The 23,499-nt window shown below is 52.1% G+C and overlaps 1 protein-coding gene across 1 annotated transcript in view; it reads right to left on the bottom strand.

Annotated features, from left to right (window-relative positions):
- PTPRN2 (protein tyrosine phosphatase, receptor type, N polypeptide 2) overlaps positions 1-23,499 on the bottom strand; it is a 789,125-nt gene that overhangs the window by 493,092 nt on the left and 272,534 nt on the right. Inside the window, exon 10 of the mRNA XM_011941545.1 lies at positions 18,433-18,512. Within this exon, the coding sequence (XP_011796935.1) occupies positions 18,433-18,512 (80 nt within the window). The remainder of the gene's footprint in view (positions 1-18,432; positions 18,513-23,499) is intronic.

Below are 23,499 nucleotides of genomic sequence, written 5' to 3' on the forward strand. Positions count from 1 at the left end.
ACAGCCTCACATGACTCTTCTGCTAGAACCATCAAACTTGGGGAAAAACATGATTTGAGATGAACTTCCACGTTACAGGCAGCGAAGCCCAATGACGACGGTCTCTTTCAGGACAAGCATTTGGATTCCACAACACAGTCAGTCACAGACTGAGCAGGTGCACCCGAGGAAGATCCCCTGCAGTCTCGCCTGCTGGCCCCACAACTGAGTTCTGGATTCTTTCCTGGTCTGTGTTTGGGAAACACACATAACACTGTGGCCTGGAGTGGGTGATGCAGACGGCCGGCCACCCTCCCCTCCTGAGCAAAGGCAACCGGGTGCATGGAGGTCCCCCAGAGAGCCCAGGCCTCGCTTCCCTGTGAGGAAAAGGACCACAGGAAAGTCTCCAAGAACCCAGCCTCACCACCCTGCCGCTCCCCAAATCTCCTCAGTGTGGCTGCTTGGGGCCCCTCATCTGCCTCCATCTGCCGCGTCCATGTGCACAAGGTCCACACCGGCAGCCAGACCACACCTGGAAAGACACACAGCGAAAGCTTCCAAGGAACACGGGCTGTGAAGGAGTTGAAGTCCTCAGATCTACGGATACGACATCTTTTTTCCTTGTTTCCTGCTAGTCTGTTTAATGGGAAAGTCTCCCTCCCCACAACCCATATAGAGAATGCTCCCTTAGTTGCTGACTTTACAAATAATTATCTAGAAATAAGTACAATGATCTATTGTAAGTAAATCTGCATAAAGAAGAGTTTTCTTTTCTTCCATGAAAACCTAGCCACTTACTGCAGAATCGCCACACTCCACCTGTGCACGGCGACACATCACTGCAGGGTAGAAACGCCCCGTCTCTCGTGCGGCCCCCAGCGGCCGCCATCACAGGTCTCGCCGTCTCGCCGTGTGTGTAACCGGCTTTCTCCCGAGCTCCCGAGGCTGTGGCTGCACGGCTCGTCTCTGCCTGTCTGCGCGTGGCCACTCTCTGTGTCTGTGCCTTCTCGAGGTGTTCCCCTCTTCTTCTAAGGACACAGTCACGTTGGACTGGGATCCACCCTCATGGAGACTGACCTCCTCTTAATGACATCTGCAAAGATCCTATTTCCAAATAAGGCCACATCCACAGGTAGTAGGGGTTAGGTCTTGACCATAACTTTCTGGAGGTCTCATTATCCCCACAGCAGGCATCACCCAGCGATGGCTGACAGAGCATCCACCACACACCAGGCAGCCTGCTAGAGACATTGCGTTCATTACCTTTGCATATTTATGAACACGAAAGGTTTTGCAAAGCGATGAACGGCATGGAAAGAGGCCACACGGGCCCTGCTAAGAAGGACGGCCTGGAGGGATGAAGAAGGACCTTTCAAGGCTTTTTGTTTGAACCGAAAGTTTCCTTTATTAAGTTATTTTATAAAGTGAGCTTGTATCAAGGCTGAGCTTTCAGCGCAGTATTTACGAGCTGCATTTCTTTCAAAACATTCTATCAAACTGATATTTCTTTAAATCAAACTCACCTTCCAAAATACAGAATAAATCAGGTGGTTTAACTCTACTGACTAAAGCGTGTTTTCCCCAACCCTGAGACAGGCGGCTTTGTCCCTGTCGCTCAGCCACCGGCTCAGTGAAGGGTGGTCATGGCAGAGCGGGCAGTCGTCGGGCGATGAGTGATTACAATCATCCATCGCGATGCAAATTGAAGGGACAAGCCCAGCCAAGCTGCTCTGCCCGGTGTTCGTCCCGCCTCTGTGATTACTGACGTGCACAAAGGACCCAGAGACCACTTGAAACAAGGAGAGGACTGAGTCCACACAGGGATGAAGCCACAGGCACGATCTCCACGCACTGGACAGCCACCCTGCAACCCGTCTGCCCCAGACACCTGTTCTGGGGGAATCTCTCTCGTCCACATGCTGCTGTGGCTCAGACCCCAGGCACAACACAAGCTCTTGGCAGAGAAACGGACCGTGCCACCAACACACTCGGTGCTGAACCGTCATTCAGGAGAGACCGGCTGCCACTGTGGCCCCCGGGCTGCCGTGTAAACAGTCGTGGTGCCCAAGTGGTGTTCACAATTACGTGTGTTGTCCGTGGGCACGCTGGCTGTGGACAGAGGAAGCCTGTGGCTCCGGGGTTGTCGTTTAAGTGCCACTGCCCGTGGCCCAAGAGCCGTAGGTGAGACGCGATGGGGGTGTCCTTCGTCACCGGTCCCCAGGACCATACCAGAAGGACCTGACAATGATCCTGATGAGAAGGTTGTTAACCTGTCAAAGCATCAAGACGAAACATCACACAAGCCGCTCTGAGCAGGAACCCACTAGCGACAGTGCCCTTCGATCCACGTGGAAGCACCTAACGCCACTTTTTTGATGAGCAGAAATGGCAGTTAATAATTTAAGGCAAAAAATGAACACAATCCAGTATGACAGCTGTTGCCCAACCAGACGGAGTGCCCATGCGTGGTGCCCACGAAGGCGGAGTTGGCATGAGCATGGCCACGGTGCTGCTGCCACAGTGACCTCATTCCACGGGGTGAGCATCTCGCACCTTGGTGTGGAAGCCCAAGCCCCACGCCGACTTCTGCAACAGCCTCAGTACAGCGACAGGGGCGACAGCCACGGCACGGAGCACCCAGCACACAGGAGATCCGAGGTGGCCTCGCATCAGCTCACGGTGGAGCGTCGGCCCAGTTCACAGATGGAAAAAACGAGGCTGGAGGAGACCAATGTGTCCAACATCACACGGACGTCAAGGCTGTGGGACTGAAACTCAGTCCTGTGGACACCAGCCAGGGCTGCAGGCGCTGGCTCTGTTCCTGCTGTAACACTCGATGCACACGTGTCCACCTGTGGGGGGGCCCTGCAGTTTTCCAGTAACACTCGATGCACATGTGTGCACGTGTGTGGCGGGCTCTGCAGTTTCCCAGGCACTGTCAGTGGCAGGTCAGGGAATGGGGTGCCCTACACAGTTTCCAGAAGGCAACCATGACAAAACCTAATACCAGTCAGCTAACGATCATTCTGCTCACTTACACACGTGCGTATGTGCTCAGAAAGCGAGACACACACTCAGTGACAGACACACACCACACACAATCACTCTCACACACACACAGTGAGACATGGGCTCACACAGCAAGACACACACACATGCTCAGTGAGACACCACAATTCCACCAGCAGGGAGCATCTCAGCAGAATGTGGCCACGCAGGGACCTGTGCCTGCTGCTAGAGGCGATGAGGTCCCAGCCTCCAAGTACAAACCTTCCCACATACAAGGAAAGAGAGAGACCTGGAGTGAATTCCACATAGTTCACCTAAAAAACAGGCACCCCAACAAGCTGGGGTTTAACTACATTGACTCTGGCAACCTGAACATGTACTGGGTGTCCAAGTCCAGGGGTCGGAAGCAGTTGGAGAGCTTGGGACACACACAGTATTCTCCTGGGTACTTCTCTCAGGACCTGCTACCCAGATGACCAAGACGAGGTGCCCAGGACAGCTGCAGCCCTCAGGAGAGCGTGGGAGGTGCATGAGGGAGCTGTGGGGCCGGAGGCTGGGGCCACAGCCGCGGGGGAGCCTGGGGAGCCCAGTGCCATGAGGTTGCTTGGATGCATCGGTCACGTGGGACACTGCCCCCCATGGTTTCCTGTCCAGCTATTTGCTGGAATCTGGCTAGAAAGACAGCCGTCTACACACTGTGTCTGAGGGACGCCAAGGACTCCTTCCTCCCCAGATGCTCCTTTTTCTTCTCCTCAAGGCCTCCATCATCTCCCATTCACCGAAGCCCTCCCTGTGCCAGTGATTTCCAGAAGTTGACTGCAGGGGAGGAAAGAGAAAGGGGCACCTTCCCCACAACAGAGCTGACTCCTGGTTCAACCCCATTCTCCTCCAAGTCATGGCATGGCTCTGTGATGACTGCCCTGGGCTGTCGGGTGTCCCTGGGGAAAGGAGTGCCAGGGCCTCCTGGGGACGGGGCACAGAGTGGCCAATTTTATGGATGATGGATGCTTCACCTGTTTCCAAAGGGGCTGCAGGCAGCTCAGGTATAAACACTCAGCTTAATAAAGACCAAGGCTGAGAAACAATCCAGGGGAAGAAGGGCAGAAAGGTGTGCCGCGCACCTGGTAACTGACGTAATCTGGCACTCCTCTGGGTGAGGGAAGCCAGGTGGGTGAGTACAAAATCTGGAGCAAGATTCCCAGCTCTGGACGAGAGACGTGTGACACGGGAAGTGACTCCGACTGCCTGGTGGCAGGAACCATGTGGTTCACCAGGGACACCAACTTCTCTCCTGGCCTTGGGCCCCAAGATGGACTCAGGCATGTTCTGGCTGAGAGACTTGGAGAAGCCTCCTCAGCAGCTCCAGGTGAGTTTTCTCAACGAGTTTCTTACCTTGCACCCCTCATGAAAACCGAGGACGTAAGATCATAGGAGAGTCCCGTAAGGTCTACTGAAGACTCACCCCAAAACGCAACAGGCAGAACCCTGCAGTGAGCAGGGGCACGGCGCGCGGCATACGGGCCTCCAGAAGCAGCTGTGGTCTCGTGGTCGTCTGACCAAGTCAGAGCCAAGCCTCAGGTCCGTGCCAAAGGGCCCTGGGCTAATGGGGTGTGGCCGGAAAGACAGTGGCTGGCGGGGCAGACGGAACCAGCAGACCGGCGGGAGGGCGGGGGCTGCCACGACCACACGGCCCCCACGGGTCAGACCAAGGTTTGTGTTTCACAACCAGTGGGTAATGAGTTGAGTCGTTCACTCAACTGACGCTCAGAACTCTTACTCATTTTCAGAACAATAAAGTCAAAACTCCACAAGGACCTTCAAAAAATAGCATATTCTGGATTTAATTACAGATAAAAGAAATCTGACTTCTATTAAAAGAGGAGAAATTGCATATTTAAAATGGAAATTACCCCAGAGCATGGGAATGGCACTTGTCTTTCTGTGTTATTCTAGAATAAGAAACTATGTGGCCATTCAATTCTTGAAGAAAATGTTTTTAAAAGGGAAGAGGTGGATGGGCAGGACTGCGTGCAGAGTTTCGTTCAGGGAAAGGTCCTGCCCGGGCTCTCTAACCTGATGCAGGGACGGGCTTTCGTTCCCTGCCTCAGTTTACCTATGTGTCCCGCGTCCCTCTGACATGAAGTTGTATGTCTCCATTTGTTTCCTCTGGAAATCATATAATAATGCTGCTTTGTTTCTCTAGCAAGGAACAGCTGTGAGCTTGGGGGTCTTCAGGCTTGGAGGCCTCACACAAAAATTCGACTCCATCAGTAAGCGGGTGCGCCCCCTCTGCCTCCCTCTCTGTTCCCAACCACCAGCCTGAGATAGCACCTTCCATGATGTGGGTGAGTCCCCTCCGTTTAAGGCCTTCTCTAGAAATAGCCACCTTCTGGCTTCAGGATGAAACGAGGTTCTAAATATGGGCCGTACCCTATGGGCTGCCAGGCTCAGGGCCATGGCCGACAGGCACACTGACCTGCAGGGTAGCTACCCCAGGTTCTCTCTGGTGGTTTTGCCACAGAATGTGTTCCAAGCTGTGCTGCTTCCTTTGCAAAGCCTTCAACCACCTCCCAACTCTTCAGTATGGAAGGGCTCTGAGCGCTCAAAGGAACACAGCCTTTTCAGCTGGCATCACAAGATGTTTACAAAACACCGTGGAGAAATTCCAAAACCAGGCACCGTGGAGAGACAGAAAGTAGTTTTCCCGACAGGAGAATGTTAATGCTAAGATCAGCTTCAGCGAACACACACCTGAGTTGTGGCAACTCTCACCTGGTCAAGTCCCCTACGAATACATCCTTATTGTATGCTTTATGGGAAAAGTAATAATGCCGAGGAGACGGCAAGGCTGGCAGGTGAGCCTGCACCTCAGCATGTGACACAAAGGACTGGTCCTCGTGACGTGAGCACATCCCTGGGACATATGGGGTGGCCAAGGCCTCTGCCGCGAGAACACTCCCTCCGTGGGGCCCTAGGCCTGTCAAGCAGGAAATAAAGACAAAATCTTAAGCAGATTTTCAACCACCTTCCTTCAATATCAGCAAATCCCACAAAAATTGCAGTAGGGAGTAGTTAGTTATAGGTTGAAAGCTCAGAGATGGGGAGAAAAACAGGCTATATTTTCCTGTTTTCCTGAAATTTCTCTTCTTACGCCTAGCAGCTAAGCAGCCTGCTGCTGTAGTTACTGTCCACGTTGCTACGGCCACGAGAGGGCTGAGGAGGTATGTTAGATGGGTGGAGGCCAAGTGTAGAGTTGAGATGAAATTCTTATTTCCACATATGTGATAATGCAATTGCAATGCTTTTCAGCGCAGCCTCCTCCCACACCCAGGGTGTCTCCCGATGCAGAGGGGCCGCTTCCAACGCCTTGCAGTCCTCTACCTCCCCTGCCGCCGCTCCGGCCAGCAGGCGTTTGCTGAGTGTCTACTGCAGAGGAGCTCCCGGCTGGCAGGGTAGGGGTTTGTCGTCAGGAGCTCTTGGGCTGCCGCTGTGAGTGGTGCTCGGCTCCAGTGCCATCAAGGTCCCTGGAGGCTGCTCCCAACGGCTTGCTGGCCTCGCCTCCAGGACATGTTCTGAACCTCTGGGGTGGGGCCCAAGAGTCTGCATTTTTAACAACCTCCAGCTGATGCTCAGGGGCCCTGTTGGGAGAACCACTGTTCTATAATCTTCAGAAAAGGTTTCTGTAAGGGGCTGGAAAGTGAATGTTGGAGGCTTTGTGGGCCAGGCAGTCTCCACCATGACCACGCAGCTTTGCCTGTGGGGAAAGCTGCCAGAGACGAGGCATGAAGGAGCGAGCGAGCACTGTTCCCACCAGCGCTTCCTTCCCAGAGCAGCATACTGGGTGAGGCCGGGCCACGGGTTGCTTAGAATTTGGTGAGGCGGCAGGGTCAGGGCAGACGGGGTGGGGTCTGAGGATGGCCGCTGAAGTCCTTCCTGCGGGGTGGCACGGACCTTGCAGCTGGGAGTCGGCAGGACTGAGAAGGGGGAAGGACAGAGGAAGGCAGGCATGCTGGGCTGGAGGAGAGCCAGGCCAGGGTGGGCACCAGGACTTGGTGGGGGCCCAGGCTGTGCAGTCCCCAGGGGACAGCGGCCCATGACAGCGGCCCTGACTGAGCAGAGCAGGCTGGAGCGTGGGGACTCCATCCCTCACTGTCCCTCACTGTCCCTGTCACTCCTTCAATATGAAGGAGAAAGCCAAGAAACAACACAGGTGACTGTGTGATCAGGCCTACTAGGTTCTGAGCTTGCTCTCCCTGTGGGGTGCTCATGCTCCTGGCAGCCGAGGGTATGGTGCAGTGCACAGGAGGCCCAGACCGCAGCTCCCATACCAGGACCATTAGGGACCCAGTGCAGTGGCTGGGCTGCAGCTGGAGCAGCAGCTGCTGGGGAGGTGGGTGCTCGGCACCATCCTTGCGCTTGGCACCATCCTTGCACTCGGCACCATCTTTGCACTTGGCACCATCTTTGCGCTCAGCAGAACAGAGGCAGCATCCTCAGGGAAGCACGGCCAGCACTGGTACGGCTTCATTTTAAAAACGCATCATTAAACCCCACAAACCACTGGAACTGGGTGGTGCCTATTGAATGTGAGCACTCAGCCCAAATCATCACTGTGAAACTAAGATATCTACACGTGCTTCATTCTAAACAGAAATGCAGATCTCTCTAAGCAAGAAGCACCTTAAGCTCCTGCCACCAGCATTTGTTGGGAGATGTCATTTTGGTCGGTCAACACCTGTGAAGCTGATGGGACTTTCGATCTGTACCATTTTATACCACGTGAGGAAATTGTGTAATTACTTTTGCCAACGACTTTTCATTCTTAACTTGCTTTCTCATGGTTTGCAACTGTAATAAGACAAGGTGTTGATAGAGTGCGAACTGTCTTCAAATTTAAAAGGTATAATTGTACATCCACCTTTAATCAGTGCTAAAATATCAACACAGATTAAAACTTCCCTTCCCAAGCTGCCTGCCAGAGGATGTGATAACCCTGCTGCCGACACCGTCTTCACGTGCTCTCCGTAACCGTGGGATTTGCGTGATACGAATCATCGCATCTCGTTAGTGAAGCGGCCTCGTCTTGACACAGAAGACAGTCCAGTAAGGAGGGAGTAGCACTGCAAGAAGATGTCTTAGTGCTGGATGCGGGTGGGTCTGATCAGCTCAAGATCCACTCCTATTCTCTATTTAAACAAAATTTTTAGAGATAAGGTCTCTCTCTATCACCCAAGCTCAGAGGCCATGGCATGGTCACAGGTCACTGCAGCCTGGAACTCCTGGGCTCAAGAGATCCTCCCACCTCATCTTCCTGTGTGGGACTTACAGGTGCACCACCATGCTTGGCTAAATTTTTGAATATTTTTGTGGAGATGGGGTCTTACTATGTTGCCCAATCTGGTCTCAAACTCCTGGTAAGTGACCCTCCAGCCTTGGCCTCCCAAAGTGCTGGGATGACAGGCATGGCCACCATGCCCCACCTCCTCCATTCTTTACCCACGATTATTGCTCTTCTTCTAACCCTATGAAATCCTACTGTCCGTCTGCAGCCAAGTAAAGAACACAACTGAAAAGAGAGTTCTTCATGAGGATTTGCCGTGGCATCTTTCCCACTCCAGGCACTCGTGGGATGCCCAGGCACGCAAGGCCAGTGGACATCTCGAGTGAGCAATGGCAACCAACGACTTATAAACTGCTCAAACTTTACATTTTGCTCTCACATCAAATTATTTCCACTTCATCTGATCCTAATGCAGCCTCGTGGGGTGTAACTATTGGCCCTGGCTGACAGAGAAGGACCCTGAAGTTTGAAAACAGTCAACGAGTTGTCCAAAGTCACAAAACAAGCAAGTAGCCAGGAGGCTGCTGTGAATTCAAGTTCTGAACTCCAAGCTCCCCTTCTTCCCGCTTTCATTTTGCCAGCCTCAGCTGTTATGAAATGGCAAAGAACACCCAGGCAGGGCTGGAGAGGCTGACACCTGACCTACACTGGAGCCTAACCCATGGGGCACTGAATACGGCCAACACGGCCGACATCCAAAAGCAGGGACTGACCTAGAGTGAGGAGGCTCCATCGCCCTCAGCTTCACTAGGTAGAGCAGCCAATTGCTGTGGAGGTGCTCATGGTGACAGAAGCGCTTGTGGTGATGGAGGCGCTCGTGGTGATGGAGGCGCTCGTGGCAGGGGAGGCGCTCAGGGTGGCCGGGGAGGCGCTCAGGGTGGCGGGGAAGGCGCTCCTGGTGATGGAGGCGCTTGTGGTGGGGGAGGTGCTTGTGGTGATGGAGGCGCTGGTGGCTGGAGAGACGCTAGTGGCGGGGGAGGCGCTCCTGGTCGGGGAGGTGCTCCTCCTGGTCGGGGAGGTGCTCCTCCTGGTCGGGGAGGTGCTCCTGGCGGGGGGGAGGCGCTCGAGGTGATGGAGGTGCTCCTGGCGGGGGAGGTGCTCACGTAGGATCTAAATACCATTCAGTTGAACCCTTTCGGTTCTACTGACCAGCGTGCGTTTAGCCAGCTCATCATCACCCAGTGACTTTTCCCATTAATGCAAAAACCTAGAATGCCATCCTGGCCAATAAGTCAGAGGCCTGGTGGTTTGCAGCACCCTCCTTATTAAGAGTGATTACAGGGCCAGGGGACTCAGGTGCCAGCCTTGCCAGGTGAATTAACAGGTAAATTTTCAAGAATGGGCCTTCAGAGCTTTGGGATTCCTGTGCTGGGAGGAAAAGTGCAAAGAATCGGACGCAAGGCCTGAGAGCCCAGTGGCCTCGGGTGGGTGTTGACCAGGTAAGACCTGCCTGTGACAAGCGTCCCCAGCAGACAAGCTTCTGAGCAATTGTTTCCCACGTGCTGAATATCCTCGTGCTGGTCCCAAGTGCTCAGGGACCCATCCCTTCCCATCCCAGGCAGCTCTCGGTCCTGAGACTTCACTGAACCTCCCCTGCCTTCCAACCAAGAGCTGCCTCTCCCCAGTCCTGGTGTCAGGAGGAACCTCCCCGGGCTCACCACGCTGACGCTATGCTAGTCTGATCGACCGTGCACTCGCAGGGGCCACCAACTGCCAAGGGGTTTGTGCCACACACTTCAGCTGCTGTCTAGCCCTGTAGAGTCCCCAAAGCACAAGGAGACAACAAGGGGAGAGTTTCAGATGCCAATGGACTGGTGGAACATCATTTTTTAAATAATTGAGCCTTTCAGAGTCTCTCAAGTCATAACATTTGGACAATTCATGTCTCAAGACCTGAGCTTGTCTCAAGGGGCCAGTAGGCATCAGAGCAGGGGAAACCCTCTGCCCTGCCCGAGATGGCCCAGACTTGTGACCTAGCGCAGCTGCAGGGCAGGACTCCTGGGCTGACCATCAGGGACCCAGGGCAGTGGCTCAGCCGCAGCTGGGGCAGGATCTGCTGGGGAGGTGGGTGCCCAGCACCATCTCTGCACTCAGCACCACCTTTGCACTCAGCACTCTCTCTGCTCCTCTGCCCCTACTGCTTCTGTCAAGTTGCCATGGGAACTGGTATTGGTAGAAGAACTCCCAAGAAGTGGCTTCTGGCAGACATCGGCCTCCCCTCAGCTCAGGGACAGCCTGTGAGCTGCGGTTGCAGGAGGATGGAGCATGGTGGCACCGTGTGCTGGCTGGAAGTCATGTCTCCAGGTGCCCAGGGGAGGGTGTGGGCCCACGCACTGTCTTCAGGGCTGTCCTGGCCTCTCCCTGCAGGCTCCAAGTGCACCTTCCTCGGGCACCCCTTGTTTTCCTCCTTCAGGTCTCAAAGCAATGCCATGCCAAGCTGCTCTGCAGCACACAGCCCTGATTTAAAATGAGCCACTTTCTACTCAGGTATGAAGACATTGCCCTTTCTATGCGGAGGTGAGGGAAAGAGTGGAAACAGCATTCGCTTATGGACAAAGAGCAAAAGAAGACACTGTGAAAACAGGCACGGCGGTCTCGCGTCGTGGAAAGACCAGGGCTTCAACACTTGGCAAAACAGAGTGTCAAATGGACAGCAGGCTCCTCCTTCAACACTCGGCAAAACAGAGCGCCAGACGGACAGCAGGCTCCTCCTTCAACACTCGGCAAAACAGAGCGTCACACGGACAGCAGGCTCCTCCTTCAACACCCGGCAAAACAGAGCGCCACACGGACAGCAGGCTCCTCCAGCAAAACCTGAGGCCTCGTCCCCCAGGCCCACAGCCCAGTGGCATCTCCGCCAGCAGACACGGCTCCTCTGGGACTCCCCCCAAGTACAGCTCACCTCCAGTGGGCTAGGACGGCTACCACAGGAGGACACACGTGCCCTGGCCACGGCCGCCGGCCATCCTGCTGTCCTCCCATCAGTCTAACCCTACAGGGTCCAGGGCAGTGAAGAGAGAAACCCACGTGCAAGGAAGAGAAACACTTGGGAAACTCAGCAACCCCCACGGCGTGCTCCGTGACCCCCAAACAGCCAGCAGAACCCCCTCCTGCACATCCAGGGTGCAGGGCCTTCTGCTGGATTTCACCTCCCCCGGCAGCTGACTGCACCCGCATCAGAGCCTCTCCCCAGGATCCCTCTGCGGGGACGCTGGGCGTTCCGTGGAGAGAACAGCTGGGACCCCCTCGGCAGCCTCCCAGGCCTGAGAGGATGCAGGAAGGTGGCGGTGATTCACTGTTTCTAACAGGTCCTCTGGCCACGGAAGCCTCCTGCACATGTGAAAGCCTACAGAGAATCCCACGCACTTCCAAACTCTCACTTGTGTTTTTCAGAAGTGGGTTTTACAAGTTTTGGTGCGTAAAGGTCTTAGTGGAATTTCTATGGGTGTTTACCTAGGCTTCCCCCAAACCCCAGCCAACTAGGGGTGAGCTCCCGCGGCCACCTGTGACAGTCGGTCCCTCACAGTGCACGTGCTGATGCAGTTCCTGAGGTGGAGGGGAAGCTGGAGGGCCCCAGGGGCCCTTCTCCCTGTGCAGGGTGTGAATTCTAAATGAACCTGAATGTGAGGACGAAATGGAACCTGCTCTCCCCAGCAGTGAGTTGGAGGTGGGACCAGGCGCCACCCTCTTCCAGCAGGATCAGCATTGCTTGGACATTTGCAGGTGAGAACGAGCTGCTTCCATTAACGGTGTTTCCAGTGCATAAACCCCCCTGTATAAAAACGAACGCAGAAAAGTGGCTGCTGAGCGAGGCGGTTTCCCAGCCTTTATTTAGCAGCATCCTCAAGTGTCCCCCGAACGCGGCTCCTGGAGTTCCATGCGGGTAGCCCTGTCAATGATGGCGATGCAATTACTTTCTACCACAGTGTTGTCTGCACTCGGAGTAAAGCCATGATGAAGGCGGCTTTCAGGACTTGTAATTACAGAGCCACGGGTGGCCTCTCTCCTCACAGCCAGGAAGGTCAGCACAGGTCCTGGGTGCTGCCAGCCCCGAGCTCTACTCCTGCAAACGCTTGTCAAAATGCCAGAAGTAATTACCTGGCTGTTCAGAATGGAGTCACGGGGTGCAGCTCCAACCATCCGATTCCCTAAAGCCTCCATCCAAACTGAAACTTAACACCTCCCCGGGCTGCAGCCACGGGGCACCTGTTATTTGGCAGGCAGAATCTCACCACAGTCCTTACCTGTGCTCCCATCGGCGGGTCTCTGCTGCAGCCCAGGGGAGGTGCTCCCATGCAGGCAGTTCTTGTTCCGTGTCCAGCCCACGTGGCCCTGGACACAAGTTGGGCCTGGTTCACACACTGCAGCCCCTCGCCCGCCCACCCCCGACGCAGCAGGTCCAGCAGGAGACGGGCCCTGGGCACTGAGCCTGTGGGGCCTGCTGTGCAGACCCTACCAGCCCCACCGGCCCACCCTTCCCGCACCGCACCCTCCACTCCTTCATCTGTTTCTCCTGGAGGCTCCTCTTTTTAGTCACTCCTCATCGCCTATGTCTGTGCCGCGAGTCCAAGAGCAGGAGGACAGCATGGTGCTTCCCCTCAAGCCTCTCTCTTACCCTCCCTGGGTGACACCCCAGCCAGGCGAGCTGTGGGATCCTCAACCTCGTGGCTGTGGAGTGGCAGGGCGAGTGCGAGCCTGGCGCCAGCCACAGCCGAAGCCCAGGAGCCCCCAGCCCACGCAGATTCTGGTGGCAGCTCAGCTCCAACGAGGACATGACACAGTGGCCCATGCACAGTGGAACGCGGGGCCAGGCCGCCCAGGCCATACCTCCAGCCTCACTGCTCTGGTGCTGTTTCCTCAGCTGCGCCCTGGGGGTCTGGTGAAGGGGAGCGCTAGGATCCCCGTGCCTGGAAGACCCTCCCAGGATAGTGCGGGTCCTTGGAGAGTCACTTTCATCAGTTTGACAGGTGTCTCATTCACCTGCACATGGAGGCAATTTTCTCAGCAAGTGGCTTTTTTGAACATTTCCGAAGCATCCTCCTTCATTTCTAATAAGACTGCAACTTCCTTTCCACACTCAAGACTCAGGAGTTCCTCTTGTCTTGTTCCAATCTCTTAATCATGAGGGTGGTACCGGAGCGTGGATGGGCTCGTGGATGGGCTTCAGGCCCCACCAGTGCACAGCTCCACCTGGCGTGGCCTCCCTGGGGAGCGGGTGTGTGAGAGTCAGATGAGGGATGTCTGCTGCTTGTGGATCAATGCTGTGGTGAGCGCCCCTCCCCCTCCCCTGGGGCCACCTCAGCGGAGCTGAACCGACCAGCTGCAACGAAATGCAGGCCCAAGTCCTTCTTAGTGGCTGCTGAAGATGAAGTTCCCACACTATGAAGTCCGATTCTGAATTCCACCTTGCCAGCCTCTTCCTGGCATGTTCTTGGCACACTGGACCCCACACCCAGGCTGCACCATTCTCGTTCCCCTCACCTTCAGTCCCTGAGACCCACACTAGTCCCCGTGCTCTGCCCAAAGGCCAGATTCTCTGTGAAGCCTCGTCTAAGCCCTGCCCTCCCTGATGTGCCATCCACTGCCCCAAAGAACTCCTGTCTAAGCAGCCCCAGCACCGCGGCGGGGGGTCCAGGAGGGCAGGGCCACTGACTTCCAGAGTGATGTCACCTTAGGAAGGTGTGATGCATTGCCCAAGACAGAATCTGCACAGGGTGGACCAGACCGTGAAGCACCGATGCCTGCCTGGGGTCGACGGTTCAGGCTGGCTGGATTGTAAGTATGTGTTATAGAGGAATTCCCTTCACTTCGCCATTACGCCTTTCAAAATAAACACATATTTTGTCTGCTTTACCAGAGGCCAGAAGCCTGGGCAGCCCTTGCTCCAGCAAAGGCCTGTGGCTAATGCAGAACACCGCGGGCTGTGGGGTCCAGCCATCGGCAGAGTCCAGCTCTGAGCCGGGATTCAAGAGAGGCTCACCAGAGAGGAGGGGAGCCTCTCCCTCCATGTGGACACGCTACGTATGAGGCGCGAAACACACAGCAGCATAGCAGACCCAAGTCCTTCTTAGTGACTGCTGAGGATGAAGCTCCCACACTATGAAGCCCGATTCTGAATTCCACCTTGCCAGCCTCTTCCTGGCATGTCCCTGCTCTGACACTCAACAGCTTCACAAAGATGCTGAACAGGCAGAAGCAGGAGGACGTCACAGAAAGTCACCGTACCTCTGAATACGGAGGCGCCACTACTGAAATGACACAGGGCGCCTCCCCAACAGGCTGAAAAACAATGGCAGCTGAATGCCGTGTCTTAGAGGCTGTCAGGTGGAGGATACTGAGGTCAAAGGGGAACCTGCTCAGGACAGGAGCCCTCATGAGCCTCATCCCACCACGCAGGGCTGAGTGCCAGAAACACAGCCTCCGTGGCGCCCAGGAGGGAATGCTCGAAGAAACAGCCTGAACTCAGCCTGAAGGACACTCGGCCAAGCACGGAGCGGATTCCCGGCAATAAACCGATAAACCACAGGCAGCCCCACAGGCCGCCAGGCAGGGATCTCTGCAGACTGGGAGCCAGCAAAAGCAAACACTGTTTGTAAAGGATGATTAATTACCTTTTCTTTGAAAGGAGCAATACAAAAATTGATCAGAAATATACTATTTAAGAAGAAACTACCAAGGAAATGAAGGATAAAAAGGATTTTTCTGTTCTGCCAGTTCGACTACATAACTGAGCCATGGAGATTAGAAGTAGCTACCAGTCATTTCTATGTACTTTGTGGTAGAGTAAGTGCCTCCTTGAGCAAAAACTCACTTATTTTTAATATTCACTAATACCCTGTGCTCATACCCAAGGTCATAAATTAGCAGAATTCCCGGGAAAGCATTGCCTGGGATAAAGAGGAGACTCTGAATAATGAAAAGCAGCTGCACTTCTCATTCGGCATCAATACCACGTGACGTTTGATGGGGACTAATGTGGGATTAACTACACCCCTATTCATTAGGTTTTGTATCATTTTGTATAAAATTAGCAAAATGAATGCCCTTTGAATTCTACCGCCAGGGTGATCTCCCTGCATTAATAACAGTAGAAGATGTCTGCAGCCTCGGGTCCTCAGGCCCTTGAGGGAACCAGACACAAGCAGCCACTGGGCTTCCAGGCAGCTGGCAGGTGCAGGCAGCACCCAGCAAGTAACATCAACAGCAGGCTCTCGAGTTCCATATGTTGGTGACAAACACAGGCACCATCACACGTCCTTCCAAAGGTGTCCGCCCATCACCGTAGGGCATTTGTGATGACGCTATTAGGATTCCACATCATCTTTTAAAACTGGAAACCACAAGAAACTCCTTTTGAGTTTGAAACTCTTCCCTGCTATCACGTCAGCTTGTCTACGTCTCACCTGAAACTCGGTAAGAGGCTCCTCTTCACCATGCTAAGTGCTTTCCCGAGGCCGATGGGGCAGTCACCGTGCTAAGTGCTTTCCCGAGGCCGATGGGGCAGTCACTGTGCTAAGCGCTCTCCTAAGGCCAAATAGGCCAGCACCACACGTGGGCATGTCCACTGCCTAACTGCAAGATCTTTGTGGTCACAAAATTCATTTTTATAATCTCTTGTTGTTTTTGTTTTTTGTTTGTTTTTGAGACAGGGTCTCCCTCTGTGGCCCAGGCTGGAGTCCAGTGGTGCAATCTTGGCTCACTGCAACCTCTGCCTCTTGGGTTCAAGCGATTCTCCCACCTCAGCCTCCCAGGTAGCTGAGATTACAGGTTCACGCCACCACATCCAGCTAATGTTTTTGTATTTTTAGTAGAGATGGGGTCTCACCATATTGGTCAGGCTGGTCTCGATCTCCTTACCTCAAGTGATCTGCCCACCTTGGCCTCCTAAAGCGCTGGGTTTACAGGCGTGAGCCACTGTGCCCAGTCAATCTGTTTCTTACATAGCATCAGGCACATTCATGTCAGCATAGAATTATTCAAAAATAGTTAAAAAACTAATTCTTTAAAAATTTTGCATGAATGTAAACAATTTTGCACACATTCAACAAGCAAGAAACATTCCGACTTGCGCAGTCACAGGAATTAACATGGATGCACTGGTGCATGTTAGCAAATTCAGGTGTTCAGAAAGTTGTTGATATGAGACTCAAACGTACATTTCCTACGTGACTCCCCCTTGGTGCAGCACTTCGATAAATAACACGAACACATTTGAAATGACCGAGAAACTACCTTTCAAATAATCAACCTCATTTTCTCTAGAGAGCCATAAAATAAATCAAAGGTCCTTGTCTGTGAGTACACTGTTACGCTTTTTAAAAAGATAACAAGTTTGCCATTCCTAGCTTCCTTGAGGTCCAGCAAACCTAATTTTAGTGGTGTTGCTCCCCGGTACTGGAGAAACTGCCAATCATGGATAATTATCAATGCATTTTTGCATAATACCTGATCACGGATTTGGTCTTAAATATCTCCAATAATCACTTCTGACGGGGAACTGGAGCAAGCAAAACAGATGTCGTGGAGGGAGGGAGCTCCAGCAGCCACGAGGCGCTGAAGCCGTTGCTGGGACCCCCCATTCCTTCTTGCGCGGGAGTGTTTGGCATGGATCCCGCTGACTTTCTGCGCCGGGACCGCACTGGACCGCCCAGCTGGAGTAAGGATGCTGGGCTGCTTTACCGAGCTGCACCCCAGCTCCTCAAGCCTCACAACAAAGTATGGCAGCAAAATGAGACCGGGGGTTCAACTCTCCATGAACCTTAAATCAGACTGCATAAGTTTAGTACAACTTTGCAAAGCATTGTATTTCAACCACAAATTCTCAGCCCCCTAAATCACCACCTTGAGCAAAGGAGTTACTGAGGGCACGAGGATGTCCCATAAGCAAAACCCACAGCAGCCAAAACAGATGGGACCAGCGATGTGCTCCATCCCGTAGAACACGGCGGCTACTTCCCGCCTTGATTACTCTCATGGGAAAAAGAAACTTCAAGTTTACAGGGCGCCAGTGCAGTGATGCCTCAATCAATGAGAACTAGGTATCGAAATCCCAAAACAAACCAGAGCATTTTGCTGCATTTCACACTGGGAAAAAAAGACATAAATTTAAGCCAAAAAAAAAGGAAGTTCATAGATTTAGCAATCTAAAGGACTGGCTAAAAGCAAGAGTCATTTCCTGCTGTGGCTGCCTCCCTGCATTCAGCCCCGTCTTATCAATGATTACAGAACGGGAGTGTCCTGCCCACGGAGCGGCCCTAATGCACTGGAAACCACCAGGCTGAGGTTCTGTTACACTTCCTGTGTTTTTCTTACTAGGCAGGAAGATTAAACAATACACTCTACAAGAGTTTTCAACAAGCTAAAAAAAAAAAAAAAAAAAAAGCCAGGTTGACGAAAATACAACATTGTGTCCACCACCCCATTCTGTTCTTCAAGACTCTGGTGAGTAAAGCTTTGTGTTTTTCACTTAATGACAATTACTAATCATATAACAAAGATCACTCAAGTTCTATCTGTAAGTACATCTCAAAAATGTGTGATTCCCAATGCCCAGAACCCTGGGCCGTAAACAGTGAAACTGTCTGGAAGTCAGCCAGTTTTTATTGAAACCTCCAGATCCTTTGTGATATCTGCCCACCACAGTCAGGAGCAGGGCCAGTGTATGCTCCTGGTCTGGTACAAAACGAAAAACCTCAAAGCAAAATTGCACGTGCTCTGCACACACTGGGGTTACTACAAACACGAAATCTTCCTTTTCCAAAAGCCGGACTTGTTCTCGGTCACTTGCAGCCCTGTGTCTCCTGCCTTCTATCTGAGACAGTTCCACGCATCAGGGCAGCCCATCCCTCCCCAAACAGTGAAATCCCAGACGGTGCCCACGGACAGCCACATTGCCCTGCGACTGCCCCCCCCCGTCCCCGTCACTACACACCAGCTTTCCACGGAAACTGTGACCTTCCTTTGGGTTGCTCCCTGTGGGTGCTGTGAGTCTCCCTCTGCCCTGGCTGTGCGTGTACGTTTGCGTGCATGTGTGTGTGCGCACGTGTGTGTAGTGTGTGTACACGTGCGTGTGTGTGTACACGTGTGTGTGGAAAGAGCCTCACCTGTGGCCTTCTCCACATCCGCAGCGGTCACGTTCTGGACATTGGCGCTCACTTTGAAGGTCACTGCTGGTCCGAGAACCCTGGAAGGGATAATTTAAAACAAGTTCGTAACGAAGCTGACGCGCCACACACTGCTCTTCTGGAAACGGCATGGAAAGCGCTGTTGTGTTTCCAAAAGCACAGATATCTGAGGCCACCGCGGCTCCAGGCGTGAACCCCGCCGGACATCGGTTTCCTTTTTCACACCACGACCTTTGTTTCTGTTTGCCAAGAATTCCGTTTTTGGGCTTCGCTTCTCCAAAACACACATCACAGTGTCATATGCTATCCTAAAAAATTCAAGTCAACCTCCAAACCCCACAGTAGCAAGCAGACATTCTAGCTGGGGATGCTTACCTAAAAAATTCTAGCTAGGGAAAAAGAAAAGTCGTCATTGAAACAGATTTTAGTCTTTGGTGCCCAAGGCAGATGTATGAATCAAGAGCAGAGAGGAAAGAGACTAGTATTTTTAAAATTCTTTTGACAAGAACCATTTAAAAAACTACCAAAGTCATTAAGAACTACTCTGTATAAAAACAACTGGCAGGGAATTGCTAGACAGGAATTATCAAAATTGTCTGAAGCTTCCTAAATGGTATGTCAACCACAATTTTGAAAAAATACATTACTCTTTTTTTTTTTTTTTTTTTTTAAGACAGAGTCTCGCTCTGTTGCCCAGGCTGAAGTGCAGTGGCCGGATCTCAGCTCACTGCAAGCTCCGCCTCCTGGGTTTAGGCCATTCTCCTGCCTCAGCCTCCAGAGTAGCTGGGACTACAGGCGCCCGCCACCTCACCCGGCTAGTTTTTGTATTTTTTTAGTAGAGACGGGGTTTCACCGTGTTAGCCAGGATGGTCTCGATCTCCTGACCTTGTGATCCGCCTGTCTCAGCCTCCCAAAGTGCTGGGATTATAGGCTTGAGCCACCGCGCCCGGCCTGAAAAAATACATTACTTTTTAAACCATCTAATTCATCTGAAGACCCCATATGCAGTAAGAACTGGTTATTGTGCTTACAGCCATCTCAAAATGAATTAGGAATCCAGGGTCCGTTCCCAAAGACAGATGGACCGACTCCATGTCCACAGATGACAGCCATAGACAGCTCTTCCCGGAACAGACCCCTTAAATGTCTTCTAAGGAGTAAATCCCCAGAACAGACAGGAAATGCGAAGAGGACCCAATTGAGGTGGGAGACGGCAGCTAAGACTGTTGCCTCCTGGTCCCTGGGACGTGCCTGCACTCCCATCTAAGCTGTTAAACTGTGGGTACCATGTGGCCCAGGGTCCCTTGCTGTCCCCACTGCAGCCACACACCCTTGCTGACGGGTACAAGCCCAGCTGGTCAGAAGTGCCACAGGTTGGCCACCTCCCCTCCCTCCCTCCACCACACGCTCATCCCAAGGCAGCATATGACACCCAGGCCATGGACGTTGCACCCAAAATCCTTTCAACCTCACATGTATTTGTGATTCAAATATTTGAGCTCATGATACCTTAGTCCCAACCTCTGGTCTTCCTCCCTGGGATTTTTGCTCATTCTCCTGGCCAGGGGCAGCTCCCCTGTGTGCAAGCCCTTGGTGGAGGGCACTGCCGTGCCATTGCGAGGCAGCACAGTTACCATCCTAACACCACGGCCATGGCTGAACATTCCACGTGGAGGTCTTAGCATCACTTTGAACTCAGCGAGGTCTGCCTTGAATCAGTGCGTGCTCTAGGAGCAAACAGCGTTCTAACCTTACGGATATTCCCTTTGGCTTCCCTATGCCAGAAATATCCAGCTAGTCACCAAATTCTGTGGAAACCCTTGGAAAATGCACCACATCCACCACTGTCTCTTGGTTCCCACTGTGATCCTTCTAGCCCAAGCCTGTGCCCTGTCGCAGCAGAGCGGAGTGACTTCCTGCGTCCAGCTCTACTGCACGCAAAATGTCCTTGGACGTCGCCTCCAGGGCTGACCACAGAGCAGGAGCTGGTGTCTTCTCGAGCCCAGGTTAAAGTCTCAGCCGCAGGCCCCAGGCCTGTCTACGGTACCTCGGCTGGGCCCTCTGCTGGTCCCCACTATGGGCCCTCAGATTGGAGGAGGCCACTCCCTCCCTGGACGGCAGCTCTCCTGCCAACGACGTCCTGCTCGCTCATGAGTGCTGAGTTCTGCCCCCTCTCAAAGCCCGACTCCCGAGTGAGGACTGTGAGAGGGGCCGATTCTCCCTGTCTCCATAATCTTCCAGCAGGGCCCTGAGGGCCTGACACTTAGTGTTCAAACGGCACATCAGACGTTTTATAGATGTTTTCCTTCTTCCCGAGCAGAGGAGGGGCTCTTTGAGGCAAGATTCCTGCCAGGGCCCCACCCACGCAGAAGACGATCGATTCATATTTGTGACCGGCTCGACATTTCGGTTGAATGGTTTTCTATAATTAAGAGGAAGTCCTCATTAACACAAGCAGCACTCATGTACCCCCGAAACAGCGCCGAGGACAGAGAGAAGGCAGGGCTCTCCTCTCCCACAGAGCACGGGCGCCTCAGGCAACCTGAACCTCACGGCTCCGTGTGTGTCCAGGAGCGACTTCGGCGGAAGCACTGATTTGGGGATCACAAGTTAATCACAAATAGAGAATCTGCGAATGGTCAGGACCATCTACTGCCTAGCATCTGTGTCGAAGCCCTTTCACACACATCAACAACCTTATTATCTTCTTCACATGTTACAGTTTTACACTGTAGAGAGGATGGGAGCACTGGAGCTTACAAGACTTGTGATCCAATTGTTCGTTTAGCCGCCACTTCCTCGTGGGGCGATTTTGCGTGTTACATTATTTATCCTGCAAAATCAGGGGAAGAAGACAAACCGTGCAGGGCTGTTGGAGGATCGGGCAGGAGAGTCGACATGTGACAGGGTTCCCTCGGAACCACAGCTGTCGGTCTGTGCCCTGCTCAGGAGGGGTCTGCTCCTCCTCTGAATTCTTCCATAAAATCTACTCTCTAAATTGACTGCGCCTTGTGTGGGTTCACGCAGTCCCCGTACACTGTACTGCTTTCTGGGGGAGCCTGGTTGCTTTCCTTCTGGAAGGAGGCGGTTGAGACAAGGGAGGAGACTGTCTCTTTCCAGACTCTGGGCAGTGGAGAGCAGATCTCATGAGGAATCTGTAAATGGCCACTTCAGAGCAGATCTTGAGGGTGTCATCCCGACGGTTGTGCCAGGCACACCTATGGTAAGGAGCATCTGATCTAAGAGCATGTGGAATTTCTGAGTCATTGTTCCTGGGAGAACCATCCACCTTTTGACATTCAAATTCACATATTGTGAAAGGTGACTCCTATTTATGGTGGAAGAAATGCCAAAAAGGAATGCTGCCCACTCAGATGCAAACTCTTCTTCCCCTGATGAAAGAGGGCGTCTTCACACACATCCTTCTTCCCCTGATGAAAGAGGGAGTCTTCACACACATCTGCAGCCTAGAGCCCTCAGAGGTGTGATACTCGAACAATGTGTTCACATGGGTCCTATGAAGAATATATTAGGAGAAACAAAAGCTATTTATTGCTACTAGGAGTCATCTCCCAGTTAGGCTGGAAATAACATGAAAAAATATATCCCTGAGATTCTATAGAATTCACTGACCTAAAACTACCTTCAACCAAAATAAGCAAACCATAGATGTTGTACATAGATAAGAGATCATTTCATCACTGTAATTTTAGCTATAGTTACCTCTATCTTAAATATCATTCCATTTATTCCTGAGTTATCACTCAGTGGTTCTACTTGATAGTTTACTACATGCTGATAATTGCTCATTTCTTGTTATGGTCATAAAACACACCAACAAAGAAGAGAAGTGGCATCTAGCATTTTAACACTGATTTTATTGCTTGTGTTCTAGGATACTCCTACCACTCAAGACTTATGAGGCAAACATATGAGCCCTCCACCAACCAGACTATTTGTAAGAGTTCTGCGTAAAAGGCCTTTTCTTAACTAAGGACTATTTGGAAATCTCTTCTTCCCCTACTTTTATGAGTGAAATAATTTAAATTTAATTATTTATATATAATTAAATATAATTATCTGCCTTTAGAACATCAATATACTGATGTACTGATATCTGTCGTCTTAGCAATCATGCATCTCAAGGTGATTTTCTGAATATTAGTTTTCAGGACATGACACTCTAACCACAGAAAACACTGAGCTCCATCTGTTCTTAGACCAGCCATCCAGTTGAGAATGGAGAAGATGAACAAATCTCTGACAAGAGCTTCCATGTTTCGGAAATGGTTTTCCATAAGAACCGAGGCTTCCGTTTGGTTGCGTTACTCTGGGAGTTGTTATTTCTCTCTAGTAATGACTTAGACATAACACAGGCTTATTTGTATCAAGTCAACCTATAAGGGCTACAATAAATGTAACACATTTGACTAGAGTTTTCCAAATAGCGGCAGTGAAGAAGTTTGTAGTCAGTTTAAATAAAGATAAGCCTCAGGTACTAGATTCCCTTGACTTTTTGTGGATAAAAAGAGGACAGCCAAGGCACACATGGCAAGAAATCTAGTTTTAAAGTTAACTATTTAATGTTGATGCTTTACAACCAACATAAAAGTAAATGCTTCTCTTTTCAACTGGTGAATTTTCTTGAAAGTTGTTTAGAAATGAAAAAAAGAAAACTTCTGTAGACTGTTTTTGTTTGTTAATTTTACTAGCATGCTCTCTGTTGGCTTGACAGACTGACCTGTGCTTTGTCTATTTGACACCTGGATTTGGGGTGAAGCCTATAACATGAATAGATGGGTGGGTGAAGGATAGGTGACAGATGGATGGGTAGAGAGATTGTTGGGTGGGTGAGGGATAGGTGATAGATGGATGGGTAGAGAGACAGTTGGGTGGGTGGGTGAGGGATAGGTGATAGATGAATGGGTAGAAAGATGGGTAGGTGAGTGGGTGAGGGATAGGTGATACATGGATGGGTAGAGAGATGGGTGGGTGGAGGGGTGAGGGATAGGGGATAGATGGATGGGTAGAGATTGTTGGGTGGGT

Source organism: Colobus angolensis, unplaced genomic scaffold (assembly GCF_000951035.1).
Source record: "Colobus angolensis palliatus isolate OR3802 unplaced genomic scaffold, Cang.pa_1.0 Scaffold2, whole genome shotgun sequence".
NCBI classification, from domain to species: Eukaryota; Metazoa; Chordata; class Mammalia; order Primates; family Cercopithecidae; genus Colobus; species Colobus angolensis.